General features: G+C 43.4%; 2 protein-coding genes across 4 annotated transcripts in view; both read right to left on the minus strand.

Moving 5' to 3' along the window:
* On the minus strand, nucleotides 1-4,069 carry LOC134509424 (TRPM8 channel-associated factor 2-like; the record flags this gene model as incomplete). The annotated part of the gene is made up of 3 exons (XM_063321951.1): nucleotides 1-637; nucleotides 2,024-2,124; nucleotides 3,510-4,069. Coding segments are annotated over 2 exons (654 nt in total), but the record flags the coding sequence as incomplete, so codon positions are not given.
* The window catches only part of TCAF2 (TRPM8 channel associated factor 2), a 24,333-nt gene continuing 12,399 nt past the window's right edge, over nucleotides 4,056-15,989 (minus strand). For 2 of the 3 annotated variants that reach the window (XM_063321953.1, XM_063321952.1), the window contains one exon: nucleotides 12,756-14,123. In XM_063321953.1, the coding sequence (XP_063178023.1) occupies nucleotides 13,878-14,123 (246 nt within the window). In that variant the 3' untranslated portion in view covers nucleotides 12,756-13,877. Of the gene's footprint in view, nucleotides 4,152-12,755; nucleotides 14,124-15,989 lie in introns of those variants that run through there. The other variant, XM_063321954.1, reaches the window with a different exon arrangement.

Genomic DNA, 15,989 nt, shown 5'->3' on the forward strand with positions numbered 1-15,989 from the left:
GTTACATGCCTTAAATTAAGTTTCAAGATCTCATTTGTCCTGCCTGAAACACCTAGCTCTGTTTCCCTTCTTTCTGTTGCAATTAGTATAAACTCACTCCCACAGTTACAAGAATAACACGACACAGTACATGTGTCATTTGGTGGCCAGCCTGTCTTCCTCCACTGTGTTTTACCCTGGGATAGCCTCAGATTTAGCAGCAGAATGTGTTACTTCTGTGTACAACAAGTTCTTGACGTTCACAGGAGATTCTTACGAGCAGTCTCCTTGAATTCGGCGGGATACATCCGCTGATTTGAGTATTTGCATGATCTTGTGATAATGTTACTGCCTTGTGTATTTCCCTTACAAATATCCACCACAGACAAAGACAAAATGTTCTAGTTATTATACTTGCCATGAGATATCTGGACATCTGCCACCATCCTCTCTGGCCTTGGAAAAGTTGCTGGGATAGCTGCCAGTCTGGCTATTGCATTCATCATCTTGTTGCAGATGGAAAGCAGACTCTCTGGGTTGTCCATGTGGTGTGCAACAGCAGCTGGTACTGTCAGGATGATGTTCTCTGTGGCCAGCTCAGCCCAGGGTGCTGGGTACTGACGGATGGTTGACTGCCAGGCAGAGATGTCGGTTTCCCCTAATTCAGTATTCAGGTGAAAAAAGGTAGCCAATTTAAAAATAAGTTTTAAGTGTGAAGAGAGAGGAGAATCACCATAGCTAAAACCCTCTGCACAGCCTCAGAAACAATAAGTTAGTCCAGATGTAACTGGGTTTTACTGAATCAGGGGGAGATCCTGAGATTCTGGTGAGGGGTCGTCATCTTTGCTGATCCCAAGGGGATCAGTTTTTAATATCAAGCCACTTTAAAGGTGTCTCAGACATGCTTATACTGGGAACACGGACAGAAATTAATTCCTAAATGAAAGTCCTATCAATATATTTTTTGCACTGAGAAATACGAAACTTTATGCAAAGGCTTTCCTGGGGTATTACTTATTCTGAGGTCTTCTCCATACATGACCACAAAAAAAAAAAAAGGAAAATATAGGCAAGATATCAATACAGAAATACGTCTTTACTCATCTGCCTATAGTTAGGTTCTGGGACCATTTACCAAGCCTGAATAATGGACCTGCACAGCCTCTTTAATTGTGACTGATATGTGGCCTAATGTGCTCTCCTTTGGCACTATGATATATATAAGGCCACCCCACAGACTAGACACTTCCATGGCGGTTTTTTCAACTTTGAACTTCTTTACCACCAAGGGAGGTTGCTTCAGCTCTTCAGCATAGATGAGGTGATCAGTGTGACAGCCAATCTGCATCTGGTGGGGAACAATGGTCACCAAAAGGCACTGCAACTTGGACAGGTTTGGGTCGCTCCACTCCAAACTCAGTATGTTCTGTAGCTACCATAGGCAACAAGATGCTCTTGTCTTGGCAGGGAAAGTCAACAGTACTCTACCATATGAAACATTCTTCTTCACCTTGGCACAGACATCAATCAGATGGAGGCTTTGAAATGAGGCAGGACGACAGCAGAAGACAGCAAGATGGGGCAAATAAGATATTTTTATTGTGGGCAGAAATATCTAGTAGTCTCTTTCACATAGATAATATTCAACCTTATTGTTTCTCACACTATTCACTATCAATACAGGGATTAGTCCTTTTATCTTGAAAGCAACAATATACGTATTTGTCTGATTTGACCTCTGCCTTCTCTAGGGGAATGGAGAAGGGCGCAGAGAAGGTATGAGATCAACATGAGATGGCCACAGTACGGAGCAGATGAAAATCAGAAGTGTGTCCATTACAGGTGCATAGAGCATTCATTTTTCAGGACAGAAGTGAGAGAATATAATTTAAGCAATGTAGAAAGAGGTTTATGATAGGAGAAACTTGGGGAGAAATTGTTTAAGATTTATGTCTCAGTAAGGCCAAGACAAACTTCAAAGAAATACGAATGGTAGCAAGGAAAGCTCTTCTGACTGTAGTGAGAAACAAAGGCAAATGTTCACCTGTAGCTTAGCTGCAACAGCAGAAGCAGGAAAATGCAGAGTGGCTATTCTTCTGGAATATAAAGGAATATAAAGCCAAGTGCTTCTCCATGCTTCTAGACCTTAGAAAAAAAAACACAGGCATTATCAAGATATAAACAACGTAAGTCATATGATAGTCATCAAGTTTGTCGTAGTTTTGGCCGGATTGGCTGATCAGAACGACAGATAGCCCTCCCCCTACTCTCTCCTCAGAGAGGAGAGGAAGAGATAAGGAGATTTATGAGTTTAGAAAAAGAACTAAACTACTTTAATGAAAATAATAATAAATAAGAAAATAGTAAATAATAATAGAATAATAAAAATTAAAGGAAAAAAAAGTATACAATATATACAAAACCACATCCAGCTCCCAGGATGACAATCGCGTCACCAGCAGACACAGGGAAAGTCCCAGACTGCAGTCAGCGACAGACAGGAGCTGAATTTCGGAACTAGAGTCAGGAATGCTCGGATTGGGATCAAAGGCAGACGAACAAACAGGGTCCTCCTCAGACGTCGGCCATTGAAGAAAAAACAAGACAGAGCCCCCTTGCCCCTTTGATCCCTCAGCTTTTATACTGAGCGTGATGCATATGGGATGGAATACCCTGTTGGTCAGTTTTGGGTCACCTGTCCTGTTCGCTCCTCCCTGCAGGTGGGACCCCTCTACGCTACAAGTGACTTGTGATTTTATATGTCCAACTAGAAAAATTCCGTAACAGTGTGGGATTTTTTCTTTCCAGAGTAGCTCTCCTCAGGGAAGACAAAACACTCAGTTCCATGCAATGACATCTTCAGGTGAAATGTCTTTGCACCTGAATTTGCATCTGAATTTGACGAAGAGCAGTAGTGGTACTTCACATCGACCAACAAGTTAATGCCTCCTCTGGAAGCATTTATGGACCATGTACCCGCACTGCTCCCTTATTGCATAACCAAAAATTCATTCATCATCTGACCAAAACTGTACCCAACAGAACATCAAATAATCAATATGCCACCATCCATCATAAGACCACGGTATTTCCGATTACATGCTAAGTGTGCAATGCCAGAAGAAAGCTGGGGCAGGAAGGAAGCAGAGAGAATTAGGCTATTATAGATTACTCTGGTCAGCCTGATTCCATTCCACAGTTTGGGCGCTGCTGAGGAAGGAAATAGAAAAATAGCCCCTACCTTCATTTATTCCATCAACCCGAACCATTACAGTTGGGGATGTCGTCATTTCCGGAAGATTTTGGTTGGGAGCACAGAGTCCCCTTGCCCCTTTGATCCCTCAGCTTTTATACTGAGCGTGATGCATATGGGATGGAATACCCTGTTGGTCAGTTTTGGGTCACCTGTCCTGTCTGGGACAGGGAGAAGAGATCTTTTTCATTCCAGCAGGCCAATAGCAGAAAACCCAAGGCAGAATAAATACTATATACAATCTAAAGATAGCGCAAACAAATATTTAAATACTCACTGGGTGATCAGAGGCATCCTTGGCATTTCTTTGGACACTGAGAAAGTGCCAGTCTCTCCCTCGCTGCCTGTAATGTACACACCAGCCACGCTGGTCACCCGGTTCCCAGGAAATTCAAACAGAACCTTCTCCTTGCCGTGTTGACTCGCCCAGTGCCAGGCCTGGCCACCAACTAGCAGCCCTCCACCCCTCTTTACAAAGCCGACCAAGTCTTTTGCCTGTGTACTGTCATAGGCATCCATACAGTACACCCCCAGGGAGGAGCTGAGCTCTGCCCCAGCCTGTACTTTGGTGCCAGCCCCGAGCAGCAGCTGGGAGAGGGAGTCCAAATGAGGATGGACTCCAACCAGGGCCTCGGGGGAAGGCTTGAGCCACTCTGCAGCATTTCTAAGGAACTGGGAAAACTTGGAGTCCTTCAAAATTCCCTCATGGGAAACAACCACCTTCCGGCCCTTCCCATAACAAGATGCTGCAGTTAGCACTTGCCCGTTGGTGCTCACCAGCACTGGGAAAGCTTCATCTCCAATGAGCAACAGCTTACACGGATGATAATTTGTTGTGAACTCAAATGAATTTAAATCTCTCACCAGAAAGGCATAGGCTGCTTTGGAATCCATCTGATATACCTCTTGTTAAAGAGTACTGAAAGAGAAGGAAATGGAAGCAATTTTTAGATTAGAAGCTACATTTGAAATGTTTAACAGATACGAGCTATTGACATACATACCAGCTATGCTGGTCTACAGTCTCAGGAGGAACCTGTATCCACGTGTGATGCACAAATATATAGCCCAGCAGTAAGTGAGCCAGGAAAACATGACAGGAATGAGGAAACTTTACACAGCCACTAGTCACACAATAACCCCAACAGACATGTTAGGAAATGTACCTTGAAGACATAATTCCAGTTAATCCTTTCTGTATTCGTCTGCCTATGAGTGTCTTAATTGGTGTGAAACTGTTTTACAACACTAACACGCCTGGAGCTGTAGAAGAACAATCCAAATAATTTTTTAATTGGATAATGTGTAGACTTCAGATTACTAGGTCTAGCCACAAGCTATTACGTTTCCACGGCTCGATTTTAAGAGGAAGTCTCATGCCTCAGGGAGACAAAGGCCTTCAGTTATCTCTATAAGCATAGGGCTTAGTGTTCATCCCACCGACAGAGGTGGAATCGGTGGTGCTCAGGCCATTGTACAGCTGCTGTCAGAGTGGAATTTATTATTAGTCTCATTACTGCCTTGACAGGGTAATTCCAATACGGCAAAGATATTGATCCAGAACATATTTTGAACACGTTGTCAAAATAGTCACCATGTATAGTTTTCTGCTGGCAGTTTCAGCTGAATCCACTAAAAGGTCTTAGTGGCCAATCTCACCTGGAGCCTTCACCCACTTGCCCTGTTTATGGGCCTGGGGGCTTCATTTTGGCTCAGCCCTGGGCCTTCAGATATTGTTGGTGTGCCTGTCTCTAGGCCTGTCTCTGGCCCTGCCTCCTGGGTGGCTCTCACAAATTCATTGTAGGTAGCTTTTCTCCAGGATGGGCCCCGCAGGGGTACGTTGTAGCTTGTCTCCTGTCCTGCCTCTGACCCTCTCTCCTTTTGTTCCTGACTGGACTCCCTGGATGGACACCGGCCCTGGCTCATCCTTTGCCTTGCCTGGGACTGTTGAAGGACTCAGCCACCAGCAGCCAGCTCTGCCTGCAGCGTTCAGACTCCATGGGGCCGTGCCCAGTCCATGAGGGCACTGCCTGTGCTGCCGTCACCCTCAGCTCCAAGCTCACTTTCTCTTAGGAGCAGCTGGCCCTTGCTGAGGGACACTTCTCACACCGAGAAGCCAAAGCCTGGCAGAGCCATGGAGTGGCCCTGGCCTCCTCGCTCTCCTCAGCACACAGCACTGGGGCACACAGCAAAGGGCAGGTGGCAGACTGTAGCTCATTCGAGGGACAGGGACGAGGCCTGACCTAGGCCTGAAAGTCACAAGATAGTGATTTTCATCTTGAGCTAGCTCTGGCTAAACTATTTTATCTTTCAAACCTCTTTCATTTGCTTAATCAGACTGTAGCCTGTAGGGAAAGGTACCATTTTTTCCTGCGTGTTTGCACAGCGCCGAGCACAACAAGGCTCTCACCCTCGCAGGACCCTGGTGGCCTAAAAAGCATAATGATAGCAAATGGCTGTCATCTCCTAGGCTGAACCTCTTTGATTAGGTAAATGCTTTTGCTCTCTTGACTATTCAGTCAGGTGACTTTGGTGAACACCGAAATAGCTATTACTTTTTTTGTTAAGGTCAAGGTAACCTTTTTTTTTACTTTCTATGTAAAACAGAGGCCCTGCATGAACTGCCAAACCAAAGAAAACATGAATCCTGTCAAACCAGATCTGTTAATTCCTCATTGAGATCACCCACTTAAGGTTTTTTCCTTCCCTCTGTTTGCTGGGATCAAACTAGAGATGCTGCTGAGCCTTGGTGTTCTCAGAGCAGGAAAAGGCAGAAACCAGCCGCTGAGGGCAGAGCAGCGTTGCACTCACATGCTTTTTAGTGCATGCTGGGTGAGAAAGGCCCCACCTCAGTAATGTCAACAGGCTTGGAATAAGAAGTGTCTTTGGCACTGAGGTTGGCCAAGCTATCCAGAATAGAAGGATCAGAGAAAAAGGGCATGGTAGAGGCCATAAATATCAGAGGTGGCTTGCTGTGGAGACTCTTATCTCCCTCCCTGTCACTGATCACCTCCTTATTTTCCGTGTGCCTTAGCAGAGTTTCCAGGAGGATCTGCTCCATGATCTTGCCAGGCAGAAAAGTGAGACTGACTGGCCTGTAGTTCCCTGGGTCTTTCTTTTTTCCCTTTTTGAAAATGAGGGTTATGTTTCCCCTTTTCTAGTCAGTGGGAACTTCACCAGACTGCCACGACTTTTCCAAGTGGCTTAGCAACTTCATCTGCCAGTTTCCTCAGGACCCGTGGGTGGATTTCATCAGGTCCCAATTCTGCCTGGGTTTATTTACAGCCAACTTCACGAGGCCATATCCCTAACTAGTACCGAATATTGTGCACCTGCCGAGCCCTTTTGGTGATATCCAACACTGCTCTGCTGTACATCTTGGTCATCCTGTTTATCTTTGGGCCTTCCACTGCTAATGGGTCATCTCAACCACACGTCAGCTTCTTACTTGAAGGCTGGAGCATAGCCATAGTCTGTCTACATCAGTGCGCACACCAGTTCTGCACCTAAGCTCACAGAATTGCATTCTATGCTCCTGACTATGGATCACAGGCTCACCAAACTTTGCATTTCAGTTTCACTTATGAAGAGGTTCTTGGCATTTGTGGGAAAAGAGTGATTTATCCAGTCCCATTGAATTCCACACTCCAAGCGATTCTCAAAGAAATAATCAAGGTAGCCAGTGTACTGGGCTCAAAGGCAGTGATACCGAACAACCTTAGGACTCGGAGGCAGAAATAGGTCCAAAGACGCAAGTAGCTGAAGTACATGTTAGTCAGATGAAGGAACGACGTAATGGGAGAGCCCAGTCTGATGTTCTATCAGCTTTTTACCTCCTGGGCTCTTATTTCACCACCTCCTTTCACCTCACCTAGTGGCCGTGCAGGACAAAGTCAAGACTTCTGGTTTGCAAGCACTTGTGCTCTCAGCCAGACGCCAATATTCTTTTGTATTTTTCCCTTACCAAGGGCTTTTCAGTATAAATAATTACCAGCTGTTCTTCCTAGTTGTCCAGGCACATAGCCTATCTAAATTATTGGCAATGCAGGAGATAATCCAGTGCCACACAGTGGGGACAATTTTTACTGTAGAGGCAAATGCAGAAAGTAACAGCTATTGATTAATTTCTGTAGCCCAGGGTTTCAGTAACATCCCCTGCTTTCACCCCTTTATAAGGTAGGTCCAAAAAGGGAAGACAGGCAAACACTGCACACAAGAAAGATAATATCAGATACTGCAGAATCCACTACTGAAAAGAAGTCTTGTGTAAATTGTGGATTTTTTTTTTCATGAAAGCCCACAGATTTTAAGCAATGCAAACTATCAATAGACGTTGGGCGACACGACATACCTATTGATAGGCATTTACCAGACACCAGTCTCTACACTCCGCAGAATTCTGTTTATTTTGGAATAGATGCTCACTGTTATGAAAGGCAATTTAAGCCAAAAAACAATGCTCTCATTTGGCATGATGATTGCAGGGTAAGTGAGGAAGTTCCCTCAGAACAGGCTAAACATCTGCCGTCCCCTGTGGCCATTCTGAAATGAACTCTTGTCAGTGTGCATGTTTCCGTCTCGCCCTGCACAGGCTTTAGCCAAGCTACTCCTTGCACTTGTTAACTCCCACAGAGCTCTGTGCTATGGCAACTACTGATAAGCAGCCTCCAACGTGCTCACAACAGTTTAAAGCTGGCTCTGGCTTGCATACGCTCCAGTTCTACTGGTAGATCTCGACATAACCTGTACCACAGAGCCAGCGCCTTTGTCACAGCCTGCACATCCAACGCAGCGCTTTGCCTCTGAAACACTCCCACAAGGGACCTTTTCTTCAGTGCATCAGTGATCAGAACACTTTCTTCTCAGTTGTATGATTTTTTTTCTGAAATCGCAGTCATAATAAAGTTCCACTTTCAAGGTTCTACATCTGCATGGTTGAATCTGCATTATCATGGCGCAGAACAAGGAATAATTAATGAAAATAACCCAGGTCTCTACATTTCCCTACAGGGTGTTAAATGCCAAGTATGCCTGATCTGAAAACATCCACATATCTTGAATTAAGTCACGGTATACTTTATGGAAAGAAGCCACCAGTATCTTAATAATGAATGATCATAGTTTATACTTCAATGGCTATTTCCGATCCAATAAAGTACATGTCTACACATATAATAAAATCTCTGTCTCTTACATACATTATACCTCATGGTGAAGTGACTTATTTTCACTTCTCTCTCCTAACTTACTAAAACAATTTCATGTTTCATACTAGGGCAGACAAATTTAAAGTAAAATAATGAATGCATAGTTTATAACTGAACAATATCAAATTGGGAAAGCGTATGCACATATATGCAACAAATTCCATTTCTAATTATATTTATACCTGGTTGTCTTTATACATCTACATACATACAAAAATTTATAGGAATGCTAAACCAATGTTATTTAAGTTGCAAAAAGTAAGACTGCCAGATTTATGGGTGCCATTCCAATGTAGTGCTGCCTGATTGCCCCTCTCTGCTATATCCTGAATGAGTTTTATCTTGGGAAGAAAAAAGCACGTCAGATGACAGAATTTAAAACTATGGTTGCACATATATAGGAAGTCTGATAATTCCTACATTAAGCAAAGAGCTTTTGGTGGAAAAAGGGGGATCTGAGGTAATACATGCAATGGAAATAACTTATTACAAAAATAAACATGTAATGCTGCAATATATTTCAATTGCATCATAATGTTTTATATTCTATGGTTCCCACGTAGCAGTCTTTTTATGCTAAATGTATTTTTTTTAAATAAAATAGAGAAGGCACACAGCCCCACACAGCAGTGCCTTTGAGCGTTTGATTGATAAAAAGAGACTGTATTTAATGAAACAATTCAGGAGGAAATACAGAGTATATTAAAAAGGTCAGAAGCAAATGATGGTGGATAGTGAGCAGAGCGAACAGACGAAGCAAAACTCCATGTAACTGCAGTACAGAGAACAGCAAAGGGCAGGATGAGAAAGGGGAACTGCATTTTGTAACTGGATGACTGAATCGGTTCAGCTTCCGTTCTGACCCAAAGACTACTTAATGGTCTCTGTATAGCAGACCTCCATTGATTTCAGAGGCTTTAGAATTAGGCACTGTGTTATTGCTCTTGTTTAGTTCAAACATATGAACGAACCAAACAAATGGTAGGGTCTAAAAATAATGCTTACATCTTCAACAGTGTTTCTTTGGGCTTAACGGAAGGCTGGTCACCTGCAGGAGAGCTGTAACTTGCAAATAGAAAATGCCTATGGACTTTATTAAAAGTTGTTGATAAGGTTTTTTTAAAGGCAACTCTGTAAGTCTCTCACTGGCTCCTCCCTTTCCTGTCCTGCATTTGTACCACAGGGCAAGTGGCACCAAAGGTGAGAACTTCTCTAACGGGGAACCGCTGCGCGATGCGGTGTTTACACCAAAAAAAACTGTTTCAAAAAATATTGTGCAAAAGGAACTGTATTTTCTCAAATAAAAGAGCCATTCCTGTATTCCAGAAGAGTTTTATTTAGGGAATACTGGGGCCCATTCAAACTTCAGTTCATTCATATAGCTTGCGCTCTCCACAGTTCCACCTGACTGCCCAAAATCTCTTCACCTGCAACAGGCTTCTTTTCTTTCTTCTGTAGCCTTAGGCTGTCAACTACTAAATTACTCAGCAAGCTTTTTTATCCCACTCCTAATCCCACAGAACTCTCTGGACCCCTAATACCCCAGTGCTCTGCAATGGAAATCCAACCTCTGCTTGCTCTGCCAGTAACCAACTCATATTGCGTGTTTTCAAGAGCCGCTTTCAGTCATTCATCCTCTCCAGCCATCATTCCCCATTCTCATGAACATTCAGCTGTCCTATTATTGGCATGGTTATACTATGCAAAATTGAGTGGGAAGAGACTTCAAGTCCGCGAGACAGGCGCACGTAGCACTGAACACCCGAGGAAAGTGATCAAAAAAATCATATATGTCACTGCCATACTGCAGAGTTCACTTGCTTTCATGCTAAGGTGACAATTCATCTTACCAACCTTAGAGAAAAAGAGAGACCTGCAAGGGGCAAACCCCCTTCGCTGTCTTAGGGGATGAATTGCTTTCTGCAGATGCCTGCAGAAGGTCCTGCCTTGTCCCTAAAGGAAGCCTTGGGTGAGCAACTCAGATTGAGAAGGCGAACTTTTGGAGGCCTAAACCAGGGCAGACGAATCCCATTTTAGCTATGCTTCATTTATGGGTTACTTCCTGCAGCTGCTGCTGGAGAATCAAAGGCTAAAATAATCAATACAAATAGCACAACTTTCTCTGGTTGTCTAGCCAAATTTTGAGAAATCAAAATGAGCAGAACCTGTTATTAAATTAGTGGCTCATTCAATGCCACTGAGTTGTTTACTACCAACAAAAGAAAAGGCCATGTTTGAAAATAATTTGCTGCTAGCCAGTAAGCAGTTAACACAGAAGTAGTTAATAAAATTGACAGAATCATCGAAATTCTATTTCACGTTTGCTCTTGGAGTGGTATTGTGCCTCTGTGTGTTTCTCCAACCATCACAGCAAATCTGACACTTCACCTACTGGTGAAATCGCCATTAGCTTGATAATAAAAGGACAGTCATTTTCAGACCTTTGTTTGGCTTCAAGCTCCCTACTAGCAGAAGGGAGTGTATAGCAGTAGCAGGCAACTTTCCACTCAAAGCAAAAATGTAAAAATGTAAAAATGAGGCCAGTACTTCTACATGTAACTTGAAAACCTCACCAGTGAACCCATTCATCCTTATTTTATCAAAGCTCGAAAATCCTGTTTCTGTTTTCATTTCTGCTAAGGTCAATGTGGCCTACTAATCTATTTTACTTTTTTTCCACTTCAGCTCCTGCTCAGATCAGCCTCAGGTGTGTCCTGGGATTTTCCCAGACTGCATGCTGCTCTGTGACTGATGCTTAAACTACATTTTCACAGAAATTATTAACTGTTTCATGTTATTTTGCAGTCTGTCTCTGTGACAGGCTTGAGATGTGGGCCTATGCCAGCATCACAAAGGTCAAGAAGGCCAAGGTCCTGCTCCCAGGTCGGGGCAATCCAAAGCACAAATGCAGGCTGGGTGGAGAATAGATTGAGAACAGCCCTGATGAGAAGGACTTGGGGGTGTTGATGGATGAGAAGCTCAACATGAGCCGGCAAGGTGTGCACGCAGCCCAGAAAGCTAACCACATCCTGGGCTGCATCAAAAAAAGCACGGCCAGCATGTTGAGGGAGACGATTCTGCCCCTCTACTCCACTCTGCTGAGACCCCACCTGCAGTACTGTGTCCAGCTCTGGGGCCCCCAACATAAGGAGGACATGGAGCTGTTGGAACGAGCCCAGAGGAGGGCCACAAAGATGATCCGAGGGCTGGAGCACCTCTCCTGTGAAGACAAGCTGAGAGAGTTGGTGTTGTTCAGCCTGGAGAAGAGAAGGCTCCAGGGAGACCTTATAGCAGCCTTCCAGTGCCTAATGGGGGCCTACAGGAAGGATGGGGAGGGACTCTTTATCAGAGAGTGTAGTGATAGGATGAGGGCTAACAATTTTAAACTGAAAGAGCGTAGATTTAGATGAGCTATCAGGAAGAAACTTTTCACTGTGAGGGTGGTGAGACACTGGAACAGTTTTCCCAGGGAAGTTGTGGATGCCCCATCCCTGGAAGTGTTCAAGGCCAGGTTGGATGGGGCATTGAGCAGCCTGGTCTAGTGGGAGGTGTCCCTGCCCATGGCAGGGGGTTGGAACTAGGTGATCTTTAAGGGCCCTTCCAATCCTAAACCATTCTATGATTCTATGATAACATTTTCTTGATTTATTGCTACAATCTCAGTTTGGCCTTTCTGCCAAGCTTTTCTCTGATTTATGCTACGTTGCTTTCTTTTTAAATTTTATGGAGGAGAACAGACATCATTCTGAGGGTGAAATTAATTTGAGTTAGTACAATTTTGAATTGCTTTACTATGTATGCCTAAATATTTCAGGCTGCATTTAGAGCTGGTGTAAATAAATTGTAGCTTCTCCACTGGAATCCCTATGGTTGAACTAATCCATCCTAGCCCAGAATCCAACCCATCACCTTTTTCTTTTGTCTTTTTTTCACTGAAGTATTTCAAGATCCATTTTGTTGTGCATTCATGAAAAAGAAGTAGATCCTGACATACTTGGGTAACAGATCTGAAAATATTTTAAGCACTTTTTTAATATACCCGAACTCAACTCTTATTCATTAAACTCATTAGGCATGAAATTTGCTTCTGTAGATCAGGTCTAAATCTTTATAGCATGTAAATTTTCTTCTGAATCTTCAAACCAGGACAAAAACAGTACGAAACACTGTCTAAGCTATGATTAGCCTCTGCATTTATTTTATTGGAAGAACAACCCATATGAGTAGTAAATAAGAATGGAAAGACAATTTAAAAGACAATGCAAAATATTAGGCCAATGAATCACAGGGAAATCAGAACCTTATCTGAGCCAGAACAAGGATGAAAAGCTGCTGTAACAAACCTTTGGGTCACTTCTATTTAGGCTTTTTTTTTGTGGGCATAGAGACATGCAAGTAGGACCACACACACAACCTGCAAGTCCACAACAATTGTTTTATTTATTGCTGATACACAAGGAATGGGTTGGGACTGGTATGCTATTAGGCTAAGCATTAACATGGTTGCCAGCCCTGTGGAATCACCAGTGTGGTGTGCTAGCCAAGCAATTATGTATGAGGTGGGAGAAAGATTTAACTTCTTTTGCTCCTTGGAAAAGCCTGGTCCTCTGCCTTGATGAACTGCTGTCTTCCTCCTGTCTGCTACCTCATGCTGTCATGCCAGTGCCTATTTTTTTAACCTTTGATGAGTCCACGAGTTAAACCACTACTGACTACAATCAAGTCACCTCCCTCTTTGTTTCCATTCTCCAATCTTGCATGGCGTGTATCATGCTGTCAGGCTATAGTAAGAGAGTCAGCTACGATTTACATAATTGACTGACTTACATAAAGCTGGGCATTGGGTCACAGAGTCATACAATGTAGGAAGACATCTACAGCATTTCACTATTAGCTATGTATTATATAAGCTGTATATAAGCATTATAAGGTCATTTTCATGAGGGTAGGTCTGGAAGTTCTGCATAGTTAGAGTGATTAAAGATTAGGGATTTTAGGGTAATCAAAACCATAGTGAAAATCTCACGTTAGTGAAATTATAACTGAAGAATACAACACTGTGGAGGCTAATATTTGCTTTACAGACCCATATTCTATTGGTATTGTCCTTGAGATCACTCCAGTGACTGCTCCACCCTGAAAATTTCCATTTCATCAGAGAAAAGTTCTGCAGAAACTAAATCTACTCAGAATTACATTCCTCCTGAAGTGAAGAACACAGAACAAAGCTCATTATTTAACCCTTCAGAAGATGGCTTAGATGATTGCTGAGCTGCACACAAGTTTCTGCTGAATTTCTGTTGGGGTTGACCTCTGTTGACAGCGGGAAACTAAAGAATTTAGTGTAAAGCTAAAAGCCTGTGAGCTATCATACATGACACAAGGAGAAAAAGATAGCCCATAGCTAGCCTGAGAATCAAAATTTCGATATTTTTCCTTCATGGTCTATAGGATCTCATTGGGTCCTCTTCCCAGCTGGGTAAAGAGGACAGTTCCACAGACAGCTCTTTCTTGATAGGCCAACCCCAGGCTGTAAAAAAAGGAGCCAGGTTCTTATTCACCTTCTGAGAAAACTTCTGTGCCCACAAGTTCATCTTAGAAGCGTTGTCTTTTGGGATGGTGGAGATTTTCTGGTAGTCAAAGAAGAGTTGGGTGAAGGGGTCCCAACCAAACCCTTCCTGCAACTGATGGAGAAGAATACAGTGTAAAAACAAGGAACTTCTCGTTTCACTGACATTATTCCTGTGTTACAAGCAGTAAAAAATTCCATAGGTTTCTGCAGCGTCTTTTAGAATAAATGTAAAGTTAGGTGAAGGCATCCAACTTTCAGGCTGCAGAGCATAATTTACAGCACTAGAGTACAGAAAAATACACCTTCCCATTACACTGGCCCACCAAAAGAAACGGAGATGAAAGATGCATTAGGAACAGCCAGAAATATCAGCCATCAACTATACAAGCTGCTTGTTTGGGCAGAAGAAAGCTTCTTGTGCAGTGAAAAAGCATCAGAGAGGACACTGACAGAGAACCTGGAAGGCAGCAGCCCAGGAGATCAAGGAGTAATCAGAAAACAGGAAGGAGAGACCGTGAATAGGGCATGCTCTGGCTAGGAATAAGAACAAAAGGGATTCCAATAGAAAAACTGCTGTTGCATGAGAAAAGAATTTAAAGGAAAGAGGGAGGGGAAGCCTATGTTGTTGCTCAAGATGAAGTTAATATGAAAAGCGACTTGGAACAACAGCATGGCAGGATGCAGAATGTCTACCCTATGTCCACAGTTCCTTACCAAGCCATGACCTACATCTCACTTTCTGATACTAAATAGATTGACACTAAATTGCATTCCAGAAATCCTCCATCATGCTGGAAGAGCTAAGCAGAAGCCAGCACTTCTACATTAAGCAGAACAAACAGGCAGGTTATCTATTGCTGATAATCCCCTATTGATACGGAAATTCCAGGTTTGGGGACTAGCTATGGACTAGGCGTTATGTTTTTGTGAGAAAGCTGGAGAGCCATGAGGAGGCTGACTGGAAGGTGGGAGATGAAACGGCCAGGTCAAAAACAGGATGCAAACTTATACTGGACGAGGCTCCACACTGTTAGGTTATGTCTGAACTGCAGAATGCATCCCAGACAATTCACAACTCCTTGTCACATGTCCACAGTGAAAACTGTCTGTTCCTCCCCCGCTGCCAGTTTTCTATGGGAAGAAAACACAGGTACTTGTGGGGGTGAACTGTTGGACATCCTGGACAACTCAGGGAACCAGTGCTTTGGAGCATGCCGCAAGTGCTTCTTCTTCCTTGTCTAGACAGACCCTGGGAGGTCTCTGACTTTAATCCAAAGCAAGCGGTGAGAAGGTGAAGACAGAACAGTAGAGACAGGAGTTTTGTCGTTCCATTTAAATCTGTAAATCTGTTGGGTCAATTAGCTAATTTTCTAATTGTTTTATACTCTTCTTTGCAAGATCTGTGTTACAGGCTTTAGTGACCACTCTGGAGAGGTAATCCAGGCTGAACTCTGAGAGATGGTATGCTCCATCAGCCAACAGCAAGACAAGAGGACACTGTGCTGCCACGCAAGTGTAAGAACCATACTGGAGCTAGACCTAAAAAGGCCTGAAGATCAATGCTGAAGCCTTCCTGGATTGAAGGAATGTGAAAAGCATCTAAATGGCAGCCAAATGTGAGGCTCAATGGAACATAGAAACCATTCCATAGAAAAAAAAAATATAGCTGCTATAGGGGCAGTATACAGACAGAACTGCAATTGTTCTTTCATGTCACATTTATCCCAGCAGTCCTGTCAGGAGCCAGATAGGAGACAGGAGATCCCAGCCTATAGGGTGTGGGTGAGGCAGCATGGCAGTGGCCAAACTGGTAAGGTAGTATGGGGAAAATTTTCATTTCCCCTTTTGAAACTGTCCCGCTCTGTATAACTATTTTGGTATTCGTTGCACCAGAGAAAACAGATGTTGACTTTTCAGCTTGATGATTCGAGCACTCCTCTGGGATGTGAAAAAATCAGGATCAATCTCCTCCAATAAA

Source organism: Chroicocephalus ridibundus, unplaced genomic scaffold, assembly GCF_963924245.1.
Source record: "Chroicocephalus ridibundus unplaced genomic scaffold, bChrRid1.1 SCAFFOLD_37, whole genome shotgun sequence".
In the NCBI taxonomy this organism is placed as follows: domain Eukaryota; kingdom Metazoa; phylum Chordata; class Aves; order Charadriiformes; family Laridae; genus Chroicocephalus; species Chroicocephalus ridibundus.